The sequence below is a fragment of the Xyrauchen texanus genome, chromosome 22 (assembly GCF_025860055.1).
Source record: "Xyrauchen texanus isolate HMW12.3.18 chromosome 22, RBS_HiC_50CHRs, whole genome shotgun sequence".
Classification (NCBI taxonomy): Eukaryota; Metazoa; Chordata; class Actinopteri; order Cypriniformes; family Catostomidae; genus Xyrauchen; species Xyrauchen texanus.
The window spans coordinates 26,824,186-26,844,441 of NC_068297.1; the positions used below are offsets into that span (position 1 = coordinate 26,824,186).

The 20,256-nt window shown below is 37.9% G+C and overlaps 1 protein-coding gene across 6 annotated transcripts in view; it reads right to left on the minus strand.

Annotated features, from left to right (window-relative positions):
* dtnbb (dystrobrevin, beta b) overlaps positions 1–20,256 on the minus strand; it is a 66,791-nt gene that overhangs the window by 10,379 nt on the left and 36,156 nt on the right. For 5 of the 6 annotated variants that reach the window (XM_052153723.1, XM_052153721.1, XM_052153719.1 and 2 more), the window contains exons 11-15: positions 14,825–14,899; positions 3,246–3,339; positions 2,882–2,967; positions 1,759–1,872; positions 107–203 (exon numbers count right to left, since the gene is read on the minus strand). In XM_052153723.1, the coding sequence (XP_052009683.1) occupies positions 107–203; positions 1,759–1,872; positions 2,882–2,967; positions 3,246–3,339; positions 14,825–14,899 (466 nt within the window). The remainder of the gene's footprint in view (positions 1–106; positions 204–1,758; positions 1,873–2,881; positions 2,968–3,245; positions 3,340–14,824; positions 14,900–20,256) is intronic. The other variant, XM_052153724.1, reaches the window with a different exon arrangement.

Sequence of the window (20,256 nt, forward strand, 5' to 3'; positions counted from 1 at the left end):
TACATTAATGAATTATGCACAATAAGACCATCAATGTGTATTAAGATAGTAAATAGAGATAAGTTTGATTTCATTTGATAAATATAATCACCAGGAATTATTTTACCTTAAGTAGCCTCATAAGTCCTTCTAGTTGTACCATCAGTTCTCTCCTGCTCTCCTGAAGTGCTGACATGCGCCTCTCCAGCTCATCCTTTCTGTGCCTGAAGAATAGTATATGCATTCACTGACAAATTAACACATTAATCACCATGTGAGTCATGCAAATCAATGACTGCCACCTACTGGTTGATTTGCTCTTTTGAAATAAAGGAGATTCTTGTTCCACTGTATGTAGACATAATGTAACGTTCACAATGCAAAGCACCCTCCCAAGTCGGCCGAGACAATTTACGCAATCTAAACTGTACATATACTTTGCCTGCCCAGCAGCCCAGTTTGAACTGTGCCAATACACAGAGGTTACCCAATCAAAACAGAGATCATTTCCATACACTAATCTTAAAGATACATTAAAATAAAAACAAAAAACAGAGTTATCAGTCATGTTATGATTGTTTTTACTGCAAGCTACGGAGCACCTTAAAAGTTTGGTAGAGGATTTAATTTCTGAAAATTGGGTACATGGTAAGTTGTGCGTGGATCGCGGAGAGTAGCATGAGCCTCCACATGCTGTGAGTCTCCGTGGTGTCATACACAGTGAGCCACATGATAAGATGCACGGATTGACGTCTCAGAAGCGGAGGCAACTGAGACTTGTCCTCTGCCACCCAGATTGAGGTGAGTAACCACGCCACCACGAGGACCTACTAAGTAGTGGGAAATGGGCATTCCAAAATTGGCAAGAAAAGGGGATAAAATTAGAAAAAAAGGTGGGATTTGTATTCAAACCATAACCACAGTACCCATATTTTATTCATGTTATTTGCAGTTAAATCATTGTAATACAGGAAAACCAAAATTATAGTAATAATTATTCTGCCAAAAAAACATGGTTACAACAGTTTTATGATAGAGACAACATGGTAAATTTGTGGTACATGTATGTACCATGTTTTTTAAACCATAGTTCCTACCAAAAAACATTGTTATTACAGTGATGGTCACTGCATAGTGAAACCATGGTTAATTTTGCAAAGGGGTGTTTTTTGGTAGGAACCGTGGTTTCAAACAATAAGTAAAACTATCCGCAGTAACCACATTTTTTCTACAGAATGATCAAATAATTTTAATTGAGAGGGAATGCAAAACTATTTCAGAACATACATTTCCTCCCTGAAGTTTGCTTACTGAGGTCCTCCTTTGACTGACATAAAAATTATTTATGTATGACAAACGTGTAGAATCTGGCCCCTTTGAAGAATCTTTTAAGAAACTTGGAAGGTTCTGCTCAGATATTCACACAATATAGGTATATCTAAATGAAACCAAATCAAAGAGGACAAAAAAAACTGTTTTATGTGCATAATGGAAATGCACTCATTAGACCCAATCATGAAACCGAAGTAATTTGGCTCCTGCCCTCTGGTGCCTATAAAAGGTACTCCATTTAAATGACATGAACAATGACAATGAGGATTCAAATCCCAGCCAGTCCATTTAAAACCTTTTGCTTTAATGTTCTTTAAACAACCTTAAATGTGCAACTGAAGTCAATGACATTGAAAAGTCACATTATTTTTTTAGGTTCAGCATTCGTTGTGTTTTGTTTAATGCATTCATACTGTATGTGCTGTATGTGTAAATGTGTTTGTGTACCGCAGCAGTCGTAGTTCAGCCAGTAGAGTGGGGTTCTGCTGGGCTTTCTCAGGGGTGGGTTGAGAAGCCTGCTCATGTTCTAGACGTAGACGCTGGATTTCCTGCAGTATCTCTCTATAGCCATGTTATAGCAAACACATTAACCAAAATGAACACAAAATGAACTAAGTTCAAAAGCACCTACTCAAAGTACTCTAATCTTATGCAGCATAGTCTCTGCATTAAATGAACCTTTATTTAAAAAAAGGGTTAATAATTATTTATTAATTAAAGTTAAAGGAGTTAAAGGAATAGTTCACCTAAACATTTCTGTCACAATTTATTCACCTTCATGTCGTTCCAAACCCGTGTCCTCTCTTTCTTATGTGGAAAACAAAAGGTAAATGTTTTATTAATAGTGAGGACCATCTCCTCAATACAGTGGAAGTGGATAGTACCTCACTTTTGTTTTGTTTTGTTAGAAACAATGCAAAATGCATATTCGTGTAAGAACTTGCATTAAGCACAAAAAACAACACAAGATTTTGCGTGAACATACAAGCCACACTCATGCATGCACAACAGACGTAAAGTTTTCTTTACTCACTAACAACCTGTTGAATGCTTTCACAAGACTTATAATATATAATATAATATTATATATTATCGTATTACATTGTATGTATATTCTAATAAAATGCATGACTTGCATGGACAATGTTTATGATACTTTTGGGGGCTTTTTAAGCATTAAAGTAAGTAACTATCAACTGTCATTGTATTGAAAAGACAGAGTGGAATAATTCAATTTTTTTTCTTCAGTGTTCTGATAAAGACAGAAAGTCTTACTGGTTTGGAATGACAAGAGGGTGAGTAAATTATGACTGGATTTTAGGTGAACTATTCCTTTAATGATTAATTCATAATATATAATTCTTTGCAATTACATTTACTAAATGATTACAGTATTTCAATGAGCATTGTTCTGGTATGGGATACTATTAACAGTAATTATAAGTGCTTAATGAGTTATTTTAAGATCATTGCTTTAGTGTTTCAATGTCAAAATTCAAATGCTCTGAATTTTGGAAATGCATAAATTAGTAAAGTCCTCCACTTTACTCCATTACGATCATAAACATACCTATTTTTGTTCTCTAACTCTGCGATGAGCTGCCTCTGTTGCTTATTAGCATCAAAGTTGAAACTCAGATCTGTTGGAGGACATTGCTGAAAGACAAAATGATTAGAGAAGAATATTAAATTATAAATGTTAAATGAACACATCAAACAATGTATTGCCTAATGACTGTATTATAAAAGCCAGCTGTACACCATAATGCATGTATAAAAAAGGCATAATTTTTATCCCATGTAATTTTCCAAGTTCAAATAACACAAATGTGTCCTCTTGAAACTTTACAAGCTTTGTATCATCAGTAGGTGAATATGTGCCTGGTAATGTGTAGAGATGTGCAGTTTGTTTGTGTTTTTGTATTGATTCTCACAGTAGAGTTGCTGGCCTCCGCCGCCAGACGTGCAGCGTATCGAGCGATAAGACGATGCTCTTCATCCAATCTGCTGGGACTCTCAAGTGTGCTACTGTCAAGACAGACAGAGAATGAGAAGAAGCATGAGACAAAGGATGAATGTGATTTTACACAAATCAGCATGAGTAATAAAATATCTCAAATGACAGATGACCATACGAGAGCAGTGTTGAAGAAGCTGCTTTGAAATTGTGGCTTCCCAAAGCATGAGCTACTCATAATTTTAAGATGTTCAACTACAGTCAAGGTACTAGTAGTGAAAGACAGATTTATCGGCCAGGCAAATAAGTTGGCTAAAATGTGGTCATTTAGATTTTATGGGCATTGGCTGATAACCATGTCCATTTATCCAATTAACGCAGGTGTTAAGCCCCCTTGTGTCAAATCTAATGTATAATATAAATGAAAATAAATATGCTGAAATAAACATTCTAATAATAAATCTTGTGATGAGGAGGAGGGCATGGCCGTGCCGTGACAATGCACGGCTGGCGCTGAATCAGATGATCAGTGGGACAGCGAGATAAAGGGGAGCTGGAGGCGCCAGTTCGAGAGAGAGAGAGACGCACATGGCCGCTTTGAATGTGTGTCTTTATGTTTATGTTTCTTTTATGTGTATCTGATTAAACTTTGCGCTGAATGTTCAGCCGGTTCCCGCCTCCTCCTTGCCTATCTTTAACCGTTACAGTGTTGTGTTAAATATTGTGTGAAATAAGAATTCATTTAAATTTAGCAATGGTACGTACCTCTCAATACCCATCAGTAAATTTGACTTTTTATAATTTGTTGGCATTATATCATCCACGCTCCACTGTATTGTATCGGCATCAGTGATTGAGAAATCCATATCGGTTGACCACTACAAGATAACCTTTTGAGAAAGTTGTTAGCTACACTACAAATTACTAATAAACTACACTGTACAAGTCACTAATTTAAGCTATTTAAGAGGGAATAACATCTTTAATTGAATACATTTCAATTGGATACATAAAATGTGTCTAGTGTTAAACGCTCGCTTTGCCATAAGTCATAAGCGCAAAGTCAATGGGCATGGCCATTAAGTTTTGAAATGTTCGTGCAAGCATGCGCTAAGTCTAGGCGCAAGTGGGTTTGGTGAAATCGCCTGCGCAAATCAGAAATGGGCTGGGTCAAGTGCAATTTAATTCTGAGGTTTTTTCTGGTTATTATTCCACCATCTGCATCCTATTATATAGTCCATTCCCTGTCAAGCACCAGTGATAGCCAATAAACAAAGACAGCACATTAATAAGAAGTTGGTAGTATAAATGGACTGTGTGCAATAAATTAGAATTATTAAAAATTATATTCTTTTGTGCATTAATTGCATTCTCAATTAATGGCAGTGGTGGCTCAGCGGTTAAGGCTCTGGGTTACTGATCAGAAGGTCGTGGGTTCAAGCCCCAACACCACCAAGACACCACTGTTGGGCCCTTGAGCAAGGCCCTTGAACCTATCTGCTCCAGGGGCGCCGTATCATGGCTGACCCTGCACTCTGACCCCAGCTTAGCTGGGATATGTGAAAAATAAATAATTTCACCATGTATATGCAGAAATGTATGTATAATGTGTGACAATTGGTCAAATTAAATTAAATTAAATTAAATTAAATTAATTAAATTAAATTAAATTAAATTAAATTAATTCTTTATGATTGTCTGGCATATTTCTATGACAGTGACATGCTCCTTTTATATGCATGGAAAATGTGATTCTCCTCAGAATTTGGATGTACGCTCCATTAAATTACAGAGAATATAAGTATTATTAATCTTTTGCATCTGACACACAAATTATGGCTAGTATTAACAGTGATCGTATCAGTACGCACTTCATTTCTACCGGTCGATTTTGATTTTGAAAAATGTAATACATTTATTGAAGTACAAAGAAATTTAAACAAAAATATTTCTAAATTCAAAATGACACTTCAATCTAAACAAAATTATAATCAAAACTGCTTCCGCCAGCTTGTTTTACAGTGACTTTTGCGAGGAGCCACTCTACGACAACAGCTGGAAAAATTCCATTACGAATTAGATCATAAATACAATTGTAAATTGAAGCATATTAATAATAATAGAAAAATAAATCATGACCTATAGATAGTTTAACACAAAACTAGATTGCTACAACTCTTGATTCTAAGGGACATAATTTGATGTTTCACTATATTTTCAGAGTTTGGACTTGATTACCACCTGCTGGTGGAATCTCCAAACTGCAAATGCATGAACTACTTTAAACTTGACCTAGTTTTCAGACATCTTGGCACAATGGTCTATTTCTCAGGAAAATAGCAAATTGCGCTTCATGCCATGTCATTACCATACAATACACCCACAACAGTGCAAACACTCCCACCCATGCCCACTTGTGCCGGCAAGAAAATTGCAATTAGAATTAGGGCTCTTTGGATAAGGATAAGACGAAAATTGGATAAGACCTTGAGCACGGTCATTGCACATAGCGCTGTATAAAGTAGCTTTTCTGGCACAAAAATTAAGGATCTCAATTTTCAAAAATCTAATTTATACACATACATTTATACTACACAAAAAATACAAAGCCTATTTTGTATAATCTAAACAAAACAGCAGTATTCAACGAATATTTTGTATTTAGTTTTTGCTATAAAAAAGGAAGGAACAAGAAAAGTTTGAGCGGTGACTCGAATAATCAGTGAACCAGTACAAATACTGCTGTATCGATTCATTTGGGTGAACCAATTCGCAGAGGGAGAGACTCTATCTGAGAGAGACATTCCAAGAAATAAAAACAGCATTGTGCCAATGCTTTTGTCACACTACAACACAACTTCTTGGATAAAAATGAGCTCTCAACTGGTAGCCTTTGTCTCAATGGATCTACAACACAGGCATATCTGCACTGGATTCTTAGGCCTCTCATACTGTGGCTGGGTCTTATATTAAAGGGTTCAGCATATGGCTGGAGCAGATGATGGAGCATATGTTATCTTTCCTCATTAAGTGCATTATATTTAGTGAGCAAATTGTGTGAATGTGTATGTTCAGCCAGCTAGACGCCACACGCTTACACAAAACACTCTGTAATCAAAATGCAAACACCACATTCATCAATCAAATATAACATATAGGCAACATATGGTTTTGAAAGCTTATTCAGATAATACAGTAAGAGACAAATGAATTGCATAGAGCTTTACTGCTGTGTTGATCACAGCATGGCTCTGTAAGTGTGACCTGTCTGATCTCTCTCTGTCTCTGGGGAGTGATTCATTAAGAGGGCACTTTCTTTGCCAGCACTCTCACAGTGAGGCATGATGTTTATAATACCGTCACACTGAGAATGATCCTCTGGAATCCACTTGTTGTTATGGCACCCTAACAATGACTGTTGAGCCCTTACATTGACATTTAAATTGTGCTCCCCCAAAACTAAACATCTATCAAAGTATTGCTCCAACAAAAGATAGTGTCTTGTGATTTTCTATAGGGGCTTGCAGCATGATCACACAGGAAATCGACGTGCTGCTTCCGAATGTTCATGTACTCTGAATTCAACCCCATTTCTCCTAATTACTGACAAGCAGTATCCCACATCAGACATTTTTGCATCAATTCGAAAGTGTTTACCTTGCCCTCTGACACAGGCTCTGGTCGTGTGAAAACTCAGAAACTTAGCCAATCCAGTCACGATGATGTAATGAGAAAGAAGCAGATAGTACAAACAAGAAAAGCGATTCTAAACTAAAAATGATGCTGTCCTGGCTGCGTGCAGCACCTGCAGCTCTGCATATCCTTCCAAAGGATCCCAATAACAGGAAAAAAGTGTCTGAAGCCAATTTTATTAAGATCCCTGAATAGTTATTTTGTGATCCTGTCAAAATGTAATACAGGCTTTGCAAAGAGGCTGTTATTGAAAGACGAGTCAGTGCATACTATATTAGATTAGCCAGCAACCCACAGCCTGTTCATTTCAATATGTAAGGGTCAGTGAGAGGGTAGAAGATTGTCATGAAAAATAGTAAACTAAAAAACTATAATACAAATATGTAAGACTTATATGAAAAAAAATAAATAAAAGTTCTTATAAGGGGAAGTTTTTGTATTAATGATCATTAAATAATATAGAAGGTTATGTTAAGTCCATAAATCAGTGGGGATTTCTTTAAGACTGCAAGGGAAGCTCAGCTTCCCCTATAATGTCAAAAAAATAATGGTCAAATATGTACTATTGTGTAAACAATTTATTGACTAAAAATGCGTTAGAACACGTTCATCTCGAAGACGAGTTCGTTCAGAATCAGCTACATTACATATAGCAGGTCGACTGACTCGATTTACTTCTCATACATTCCCGTAGCGTCAGTGCATTTCCCTGTTAAAGCTGAGCGTCCATTGACTTCAATGGGGCTGCTCTGAACAGTTTTTTTCAGTGCTCCGAAAATAGACGGTCATTGGATAAATGCTGCGATTATGTCCCGCCCACGGACACTCAGCGTCTCTGGGGGTGAATGAGGAGTGGGCTGGCCCGGACTCCGGGCTTCCGCGTGATGATTGGAGGATATGTCGAAAGACTGCATCTCCTTTTGATTGACAGCGAATCTGTACTATAAGAAGTCACTGAAGCTATTTCGCAGCTCAGTCCCATCGCGGATTTCTCAAGTGTAGTCGAAAGACAAACTGCTGCAACCTATTTCTTTATATTTGTTTGGCGAAATTGCTAGTCAATTTGCATAATACATTTCACACAATTATACACCACATTCCTTGTTTCAGTTTTACCAAGTTTAATATATTTTGTTTTAGAGCGTTCGTTCGTTCGTTCGTTCATTCATTCATTCATACAGTAGGCTAGGCTAGCGTCGTACGGGTGAAACTGCGCACGATGGCAGACGGTGCTAATATTGTCGACCTGATTTTGGCGAAGCCATTTGAAAGTCTTCCTTACGAGGAAAAAATTAGAATTAAACAGCAGGGCAGATCAACACCTAAGATTGATTTAGTGCAAAAAATAAGGTAAATAAGTTTATAATGTAGGCCGAAAATGAGCTTCCCCTCTTTGAAAGACCAGCAGCCGCCACTGCCATAAATAATAATAAAAAATATATAGCAGTTTGTGTGTCAGACAGAGGGTGAAAAACTATAATGCAAATCTAAAATCGAAATAATATTTTTGGTGCAACAGCACTTAACTAATATTATAAGAATAATTTATGGGAATTTGTTTTATGGTATAACCCCTTTAAATGCAAAAGTCGATAAAGTCTTCCTAGAAGGTAAATGGAGACTATATCAACATACATTCTATATTCAGGTGGAGTCTATGATTTCATATCCAATGACAGGTGTTCAATACTCACTTAAGTTCAAATTAAAAACTTATTCAGAGCAAATGGAAAATGATATTTCGGTCTTGGCAGCAAGACTGGCTCTGACCCAGCAGACGATAAATTCTATACAAGACCACTTGTCCTTGAAAGCCCGACCCGGCAAATTAAAGTTTCCTGGAGAGGATGCACCGTCAGCAGAGGCTCACGCTCATTGCCTACAGTTTTGACATCCCTACAAGGCCATGCAATTATATCGAAACTGGGAAGGAGAGGGGGAAGATTTTCTATTTTAAAGGACAAAACGTTTTAGCCAAGGACCTCCTAAATGAACCCAAGTAGTTTCACATGAGTCTTATTGTATAGGTAATGAGCAGAATATTCAGGCTGTTATACTATCTTAAAGTTAAATCAGAATGATCATATTTAAGAGTTGAGTGCACATGAATCCCACCACAATGGTGTGATTTACCCAATATGATCTCGTTAGTCGTAGGTAATCTTGCGTAAAGTGTGGATCGCACAAACACTGAAACATACTATAATAACGTATTAACAGCATATGAAACATAAAGCTTTTTACTTTTAAACCCCTTCAGAGACAAACAAATGTTTACAATTCCTTTGGGGTTCAAAGCATGGGTCCATAATTAAATTCAGCAATACAAAGTGTGGAAATGATTATAATTTCATTACTCCCATTTGGATGTAATTTATACTGTACATGCCATTCAAAAGGTCTTCCTCTGACAAAGTTTCTCCATCATTCACGTAAATGAGAGTCCTGCTAATGTGTCAGAGTATTGAGCTTGTTCTCCTGCAGCGGTATCCTTGTAAAGGTTCCAGGAATTTCTGTTTCGATCAACCGTAAGAGGATTAGGAAAGACATATGTTTTACAGGCAGTGAATACATTGATAATGTACAGTATGTTTCAGTGTCGATCTAAACGTTCAAAAATGTATATGTACATTTGTATATGAACATGAAAGTGGTATTGATCAAAATAATTAGTATTTTGTGAATGTTGGATTTACAATTTAGTTAGTATGTAACTATGTATTTTGTGTACCATTGCTGAAGAATAAATCTATAAAGCTCCTCAGAAATACCACTTTCCATATGAGGTTTATGAGTTGACAGGCCTACGTGACAAAACAATATTTTCCTTAATTCTCTGTGGCAGCACACATATGACAAAAATACAGAGATAAAACATAATTTACACACCTAACACCGTGTCCTAACCTTGTGTAATGTGACAAAGTGTTTTATCACATACTTTGCATCTGGTTAGTGCCTGCGCTAAAAAGCTCCCTGCATTACTTGGGATGTCAAACAAAGACTAAAAAAAAATATGAAACTTTCCAACACGTCCAAAGTCACTTGAACGCACATCACATCTTAATTACTTCTGAACTTGTAAGTAGGAACTTCCCAGGAGGACTTGACGGCATCATTAGATCATGAAGACTGGTCATAAGATTTATAGACATGGCTGCTAGCCACTTGTACGCCATCCAAATCACGTCCTAGGTTTGTACTAAGGGTCACAACTGAAGTGGAACAGGATTATGATTTTATAACATTGAGCAAGTGAACATAAAAGTGTCTGTTTCATTAAGCTTGAAGAGGAATGTCATTTTGGAAAGTAATCTTCATCAAGCTCTAATGCACAGCATTACTGTCTGAATAAAATCGCCTATAGCTTACAACATGGCAGACGAAATCAATAACGGCGGGTCCTAACATAATTAAATAAGAATTCTAAGCAGTACTCTTTGTGTCCCTACATATCCATCATCGCCAAAACTAAGTCTTTTTTGGCAGATTCCAGTAAACAACAGTTGAGACGAGAATTACAATGTGTCCTAACCAGGAGCGACATGACAAGATTCTAGCAACAAGCAATTTGTCTGTCATCACTTAAAGCGAAATTGCTGCATGACACAATAAAATAAATCCACCAATCAGAACAGTGTCTGAACGAGTTCTCATAGTTTGTGAGCTCTCTTGCAACCACAAAGCACTGCATAGCTGAAAAGCATTACTTAGAGCACATCCTTTGTATTTTCTTGAATTGGGTGATGCTCTTCCTTACGGCATCTCCTTGTGTAACTTTGTGCACATGTCATTAAGTATCATATCTAATGTTTCTAAACTTCCTGTATGATTAAGTAGACCAGTATAGCTACAGGAACAAGAAGCATTTATCACTTTTTATCGTGTTGGGCCTAGTTAGGACAAATTGTTAAGAAAATTTAATCATGCACACGTTTTTAGTGTGCCTGGCAAAAACCCATTTCAGCACTTGACATTGTACTCACACAAACAACACATGACTGAAAGATTGTTAGTTTAAAGGTCTCTAAGTGTGCTCGATTTAACAGTACCACTTAATAGATGGAAATAGAGATAAAACTAACATCATGAGGCATCAGGAGAGTCATGCACTCATTTATTTTAGGGGGGTACAAGTTGCAGTTTTGTCTTACTTGGCTCAACTGGTAGAGCATGGCACTAGCAATGCCTAGATTATGGGTTCGAATCCCAGGAACACAAAAAGTTATAAAATGCATATGTATATGTACTACGTGAGGTAAGAGGAAAGAGATAAAAACATCTTTAAGAAACTTCTTATAATAAGTGTAAAGGAGCATTCACATGACAGTGATTTGAAGCAACAAAGTTACCTAAAGTCATTCATTTTCAATGAGGGTTGGTGATTTTTGGGATCATGGACAACAGAACCTGGTGTCAATGCGACAAAGTTGAGCAGAGCTCAGCTTTATGCTAATGAGCAGTGACATGATGCAGCGACTACAAATGGGAATGCAGACAGAAATCCACCATTTACTCTTATATCGCTCCCTAGCTCCTTATGTCATGAATCAGTATATCATAAACACGAAGGGTGTTGATAAAATCCCATCATAATATATAATTTTTCTTAATAAACCAAGCAAAATTGCTACTGAACTTGACAACCAGTGATCACCATGCATTTACGTTGTATTGAAAAGAGCAGCATCAACATTGCTGCATGACTGATAAAATGTATCTCGTGTTCCACCAGAAAAAAGTCATATGGAGTGACATGAGTGTGGGTATACTATAACAACATTTTCAGCAAATGAGCATCGAAGGTGCATATCATTTGGAACAAATTTGGAAATGTGATTACTGACATTTCTTTTTTATTATTTTTGCATTCAAAATCCACATTTGAATGGACATGTCACTTCTGTGTGGTATATACAATCTCCCTCAACTTCCGACCTCATTTAAATGCATCGCCTCCGTAATCGCCTGAGGTTCAAAAGTCGTGGCTAGTCAGCTCCTTTCAGACTGACTGTGATCATTACACTGAGGAGCTTCATGTAGGATGAAGTGTTTACCCATCCAATCATACCGCCTGGGCTATATTTAGACCTGAATACACAGAAGCCAACCCTTCACTGTGCACAACATGTCACATTTGGTCCATTTTAAGCGATTTGTTGTCACGACACGTGTCGCTCCGAGGCGCAAAAAATATTTTAGCATTCACCCGATATTACGTACTGTCAGGGCCCCGACACAATGACAAGAAATGTAACGGCTTACTTTCCAATATGAGTGGCTGGAATCCTGAGAGAAAAGAGCTGCTTTGACAGCAGCTGTAAATAAACCAGGAATGGTGGATCTTATAAAGACTAGGATTACATTTTCAGCTCATGGAAATGTTTGTGGCGGAGCTTACCAGGATAATGTAATACAAAGTGTTGCACTATAAAGTATAGATTTTTCTTGATAATATTTTTACCAAATCCATCCAACTATCACTTATCAGTCATAAATGTTCCTTGAGGTCAACATGAAATAGACGCAACCCATTTTAATCCATACTGTGATATCTGTTTCCAGGGCCTATACAGAGGATATGGGGGCCATAAGCGAAATCCTACTTTTTTGATGCCGAAAAACCCACATATATCTATAAACTCTCTTCTTGCAGTTAAATTCTCCCTTCTCTCTTTGGCCACAAGGGGGCCCCCATAACTGTCTAATTGAGCCATAACAGCTACAAGAATCTTACTCGCAACTTTTAGTATATTTAAAAATGTATATATATATATATATATACACACACACTCACCTAAAGGATTATTAGGAACACCTGTTCAATTTCTCATTAATGCAATTATCTAATCAACCAATCACATGGTTGCTTCAATGCATTTAGGGGTGTGGTCCTGGTCAAGACATTCTCCTGAACTCCAAACTGAATGTCAGAATGGGAAAGAAAGGTGATTTAAGCAATTTTGAGCGTGGCATGGTTGGTGCCAGACGGGCCGGTCTGAGTATTTCACAATCTGCTCAGTTACTGGGATTTTCATGCACAACCATTTCTAGGGTTTACAAAGAATGGTGTGAAAAGGGAAAAACATCCAGTATGTGGCAGTCCTGTGGGCGAAAATGCCTTGTTGATGCTTGAGGTCAGAGGAGAATTGGCCGAATGATTCAAGCTGATAGAAGAGCAACTTTGCCTGAAATAACCACTCGTTACAACCGAGGTATGCAGCAAAGCATTTGTGAAGCCACAACACGCACAACCTTGAGGCGGATGGGCTACAACAGCAGAAGACCCCACCGGGTACCACTCATCTCCACTACAAATAGGAAAAAGAGGCTACAATTTGCAAGAGCTCACCAAAATTGGACAGTTGAAGACTGGAAAAATGTTGCCTGGTCTGATGAGTCTCGATTTCTGTTGAGCCATTCAGATGGTAGAGTCAGAATTTGGCGTAAACAGAATGAGAACATGGATCCATCATGCCTTGTTACCACTGTGCAGGCTGGTGGTGGTGGTGTAATGGTGTGGGGGATGTTTTCTTGGCACACTTTAGGACCCTTAGTGCCAATTGGGCATCGTTTAAATGCCACGGCCTACCTGAGCATTGTTTCTGACCATGTCCATCCCTTTATGGCCAGCATGTACCCATCCTCTGATGGCTACTTCCAGCAGGATAATGCACCATGTCACAAAGCTCGAATCATTTCAAATTGGTTTCTTGAACATGACAATGAGTTCACTGTACTAAAATGGCCCCCACAGTCACCAGATCTCAACCCAATAGAGCATCTTTGGGATGTGGTGGAATGGGAGCTTCATGCCCTGGATGTGCATCCCACAATTCTCCATCAACTGCAAGATGCTATCCTATCAATATGGGCCAACATTTCTAAAGAATGCTTTCAGCACCTTGTTGAATCAATGCCACGTAGAATTAAGGCAGTTCTGAAGGCGAAAGGGGGTCAAACACAGTATTAGTATGGTGTTCCTAATAATCCTTTAGGTGAGTGTATATATATATATATACACAAAAACACTTTGCTTTGCGGTGCCACCTGGTGGTTCGGGCACTACGCGGCCTCTTATAGCTAGAAATGGCTCTGTGTAGAAGAGATTTCGGGGAGAAGCACAATATTCAATGGAAAAATATGAAGGTGAGTATATGATGCCGAACTACAACTTTTACGTTAACGGACATGAAAATACAGTGTTAACTATTGGCAATATTATAGAAAGGCTGCATTACCTACAAAAATAGTTTTAAGTGATATCTTAAAGGAGATTCGCCAAAAAGTAGAATAGTTTCAGAGGCGGAATCTGGTGTTGTGACACTTTGATGAAAGGATTCTGATACAGTCATTTATTTTCTTTAGAAAAAGTGTACCTATCATGCACAATAAGGCCAGGAATTTGTTTTTTTAAAGCAAATAGGGTTTATTTTGATGTCGCATTGGCCATTGAAAATGGTCTCAAGTCTTGGGAATCTGGGAATGTGGCAAAGGCACACAACAGAAAAAGCCAACTTGGCCAACTCTATATTTACAAGATAAGGCTCTCATTCCACGAGAGTCTATCTTCCAGATCACCTTAGGCTGCGGCCAAGCCTGAGACATTGCAAGAGTTCAGAGACAGCAGGCCAATTTCTCGATTCAATGCTTTTAGTCATCTGCCTCCAAAAGGCAAACATTCAACCTAATTCTGCAGTAATAATACAACACTAAGAACACGAGAAATACACAACAATCTTCTACTCCAACATGAGCAGCATAATTTCAAAACAAGCCACTTTACATAACAAGCTTAAGTGGAGGGGCTTGAAAACACACACAGAGACAGCATGCAGACAGAAACCTGTGGGGAAAGCTTACCTTTTAGAAGGCGTGGGTGTGCCAGAGGAAATGAGTATGGTATCATTCATGTTGTTGGCTACTGGACTCAGCTGACTGCAAAATCACAGAGTTCGGGTCAAACACAGCCACAAATCTATGATTGCCACTCTACAGGGTTCCCACACCTCTGGACCAATAAATAACCAGGACTTTTCCAGTCATTCATGGTTTCTGGATAATGTTTTTATTATTATAGTGAACTATAGTCATAGTGAACTAGAGAAGAACTTTTACTACAGAATTTTCCATGATTCACAGCAAGTCTCAACTCGTAATTTTTTGCCTTGTTTTCCAGTAAAAAAATATCTAACATCCTTAAAACAAGGTACATTTACTTGAGAAACAAAATGACATATGAAGACTTTTTCCAGAGAAAATATTGGCAAATTGTTTTGTCTTGTTCTATGTATAAACATCACACAATTTTGCTACATGATCACATGAGAAAATGACATGCTACTTCCAAATGTTCATGTACCCTGAGATCAGCTCCATTCTGCCAAATTACAATAAAGTGCCATCCACCATCATTTTTACATCAGTTTAAACATATCTACAAGCACTACTGGTAGAATGTTGCATGAGCATTCTCAGAGACATAGGTCCTGGTCAGGGGCGTGGCCAGAAGGGTGGCATGGGGTGGCAGCTACCACCATAAAAATAAGCTTTGCAACACCATTTGCCACCCCAACTCAGACCCTGCTCGCATGCAGGAGATGGTACGCAACAGCTGAACCTGTCTTTTTCGCGCATGGTCCATGACAACGTTCCACCAAGCATATTGTTGTTTCAGAGCGAAGTAATTGTGTTGAAAACATGAGCAGAGGGGAAAATTATTAATCCAACTATGCAAAGATTCAACTCTAATATTAATGTGGTCGTAGTTGGTGTGTTAAATCAGCTTAGCCTGATCATTTTGATTTTACTTAGCGCTGTGACTTGTAAGGGATATGACATTGTGTTGTACCTCACGTATAATTTCAAACAACTGTAGTAGGACTGAGTCGCATGGACTGATGAACAAATTGTGTTGATGTGCTGTCATTCAAATCTGTAAATCAAAAAGTTGTGCAATTTCGCAAAGCCTTCATTATAATGTATGGTTAGAGAAATGAATTGAATGAAGTCCAATGAAGTCACTCTATTGATTACGATTTGTTCCTCACTTTAAATGTTGGATGGAATCCATGGAATTTAGGATTTAATACCACATACAAGCAGGCACTATAATCAAATTGTCTGGCTCTTCTATTCAAACACCAACGAGGACCACATTTCCTGTCATGTATGTCTATGAAAGATGAACAAGCCAATGAAAGTATGTTATGGGTGGAGCTACACGTGTCGCTCCACCCATAACGTACTTTCATTGGCATGTTCATCTCTATTTGACTAAGCCAATGATAGTATGCTATGTGACCCCTCATATGTAGCCCCACCTCATTCTTTGGGCTGCAGACAGGTTCTTATCCATAAACTGGCCAATAAGACTTCTAGCTTCGGCCACCAAGGGCAGTGGAATTTCAGTAAGCACGGACCAAATTCTGCAGCAGAACTCCCTGAATTCACATTGTGATCAGTCTGAATTGAATTCACTTTCTTCAAAAAATGTCTTTGTATTTGCAAATATCTTATGGAATTCTACTTCTCAAGTAAATGTATCTTTTTGTAAAGATGTTTATATATTTTTTTTTTGTCATTGCTTTAACATGACATTTTACATTTAGAATTTTTGTCCTGACTTTCCAGGCATGGAAATCGCAATTTTAAAATTCCCTAATATTTCCAGGTTTACTCTAAAAGATATTAATAACAAAGACAGCAACCACTCTAAGACTTAATGACATTTTAAAGTATACCATTTGAATGTCTGTTAAACATCCTCATCATAATTGTCTTAGAAACACTGACATTTTAATTTAATGCTGTTTGCCCAAACGTAATTAAGTTAACAAGAAGACAAAATGGGTGTGGAGGAATTCTATTTAAAGCTGAAGAAATCAGAGAGGGTAAAGTGAAGGGGAGGGGGTGACATTGCAGAAGGTAATCTGTGTGAATAAACAACACCAGAGGATACATCTGGACCTGATGCCCGCCAGTCCTGATGTAGACACACAACATGAGCTCCACTGTCTCTCTCTCTGTCTATGGTTCTCTATGTCTTCCATTTCATTTCACTAGGGGTTTTTTTTTTCAATCTGCTTCAAAATATTGATGATATTAAGTTTTTGCAAGCACTGGTAAGCTTTAAAAATGTCCCTTTCATCACTTAATTTATATTCTCCATGTATTAGTCAATGGTTCTTTTATCTTCAACAGTTGCAGGAAAAAAGTATTTGAACCCTATAGACAATACGTACCTAAATATCTTTAATATTTCAATTGTTATCCTTCATTAAAAAAGTGGTAACCTGCAATTGCTAGCTCAAGGATCTATTTGTACTCTATCTAACCCATAAAAAATGCTTTTGTTGGTGTAACCTTATATGTCAGGTTGATTTAGTCAGATTACATTACATTTTTAACTTGAATAAAACCAGTTAATTTAGATGTTACCAAATGAAGCACATTTTAGGTTATCTGACAAAACATTTTTACAGTAATGAAAGCAAGGAGATTAAATGGAGAACAAATAGAGAGTTCTGCTTATGTCTCCTCAGGAGGCATAAGCCTCAGATTTCTCAGATTTCTCTCCTGAGAAAAAGCCCCCTGTAATCTCACATGCCTACATGTCATGTAGACATGTTGACATCTCAACAATGCCACAAACTGTGGTCAGATTTACCAAGTCACCACAGTCTGCAATCAAAAGAGGTTTCAATATGAAGGCAAACACTGCTCATCAAATTCTTTCAAGACCAAATCATCTGAGCTACGCTATCCACATTTTATAGCTCTTTACTCTTACTGCATGTCAACAGTTGTCTCATTGTCGGCTCTGACGAACACCTCCAATCTCCTCTCATTGACCAAACTCCAGTTAGCTTCTGGAAAAGTCATTAGCCTATGGATTAACATACTTTTTCCACCATGCACTGTGAATTTTTACATCATGTGTTCAGTTAAGACATGAAAATGCAATATAGTTTGCATGTTATTTGTACTAGAAGACTCTGTTTGTCTACAGCAGTGACTTAGTCGAAGATCAAAATCTAAAGGGTTATCATACTTTTACTTGCAACTGTGTCTCTCTTTTCCCCAGAGTACAGTTTTTGTCTAATACAATCAAAAATTTCAAATGGCAGTTTCTTCAAATAAAGAAAGCATCCAATAGGATGTCAATTCCAAGTTCCCGAGTCTGAAAAATGGTGAGCAGTTGCTCGGAGGGTCAGCGCATTTGCATAGACGTTCTGATATTAATGTTCCCCGGGGCTGCCAGCAGCATGTCACATGGCTCGTGAAACCATGCCTTATCACAATCTGAGCAGTGATATCTTTTGGGGACCTTGAATGAAATAGTACAAATCTGAAAATAGTTGTCGATCTAACACATGGCAAAATCTCACACAACATGCTTACACTTGAATATATTTACTGCACATTAAAAACAAAAACATTCTTTGTAGAGAAAAAGCAAAGGCAATTCTATTCAATGCAATCACTCACTCACCTCTTGCAGGGTTAAGGGTACCCGTCTGTCAAGCACAGAGACAAAAGCAGCAATGCTCTGTCCAGCTGCCTGTCCTGTTCTCCACTCAACTGAAAGAGCATCTCAATGCACAACACTGCTGCTGTCTCCAAGGAAACCTGACAGTCACATGACATGGTGACGATCCAGACACTCTCTTCTCTCCTCTTCTGCTGCTCGCTCTCTCTCTCTCTCTCTCTCTCTCTCTCTCTCTCTCTTCCAGCCTCCTGACTTTACCCAGTCTCTTCTACCTTGTAGACGCACATACTTTCACCCGCCCAGAATAGAGGCTTTACTCCTCCCTAAGAATACCCCTATCTCTGTTTCCAGCCCTGCACATAATTCAGAATCTGCATCCATAACAAATAATGCCCTTTTCTGCAGCAGAGAGCCAGCTTTAGAACACAATATCTATACTGAATGTAACCCACACAGAAACAACAGTCTTATTATATACAGAATAGGGAATAGCGATGTTTCAAAATCGACTAGTTTGTAGGTTGCCCTGTTTAATTACGCTGGTTTAGAGTGACTAGTCAGAAGTGCTTCTTAGGAACACATTGGGCCAAAAAAGTGCTTGGATACTTACTGTAAGCCACTGTATCAATTTCATTGTGTTAGATAACAAATTATCGCAGCAATAGTATTTATTTTGAAAAAAAATAGCACAAGCACAGTTTTCAAGCAAAACATTTAACATCAGGTAAAAAAAAGTGAAATCGAAAACAGTAGGTTGACTTTTCTTTAGCTAAAATCGGTCTGTGCTTACTGAAATACTTGAGCTCAATTTTCAGGGTGTAATGTCCACAGAGGGGCGCCAAAAGTGAGTTGTGAAGCGAGTTGTTTTGAGCTGTATAGATCTGTATTACAGTGAAGGCGAATGGAGATTTCCCAATCCAAACACATGTTAGAGTAATCTCTGATTTCTTCCTGGATTTAACATGGTATCCAAACCCAGTTCTCCCACACTGCTGATGCAATGCGCATTTGGTCACGACACAAGGGAAGGTAATCATGCTGGAACCCATGCAAACATGTCTGAAAGGAGATGGTGCTTGTCAGTGAGTCGGCATAATGTGGCTGATCCTAGGGTACCAGAGGTATCGAAAACAATATGCCGACGTCCTGTCTGATTATGCTTTTCACATTTGTTGGGTTTGGAATTATAAAAACACTGATTTACTATTCCAAATATAGACAAAATTTAGTTTAACACTTTCTGGTTGTCATATGTTAGGGTAACATGTCCATAGTTAATAGATGAACTACTCCTGGTTAGTCTGCTAGGACACCTGTGTAAACTTAAGATTTGATTTTGTACATTATCTAAAATGAAGATTTGGTTAAAGGTCATTGCAAAAAAGAAAGAAAAGCGCTAGCCTCATTTGTGTTCAGATGTCACTAGGTTTGATATTTTGAAATCTATTTCAAAGACATTCAGACATTTTATTAGTGTGGCTTAAGTGTCCAAATATTTTTGGGTTTACTGTATATAAACACTTAGTGTAGTGTAAATAAAAGATAGGGTAACAGATATTCAACAATTTACAAAACCATGGTAGTACTCACCAAAAATAGAGACTTGTGGATTATGCATAATAACAGGAACATTTCACACAGCAGGCAATTTAAGGTAAGCCAGTAGCTGTCTTGAAATGTATTGAATATGGTGAATTTGTCACAAAAGCAGTGCATTGAAGGCAGTAGAGTCAGTGCAATAAAAAGGATGGATTTAGAGATGTAACAGATTGTCAGCATGCTAAAACCCTGTCCCCGAAGCTGT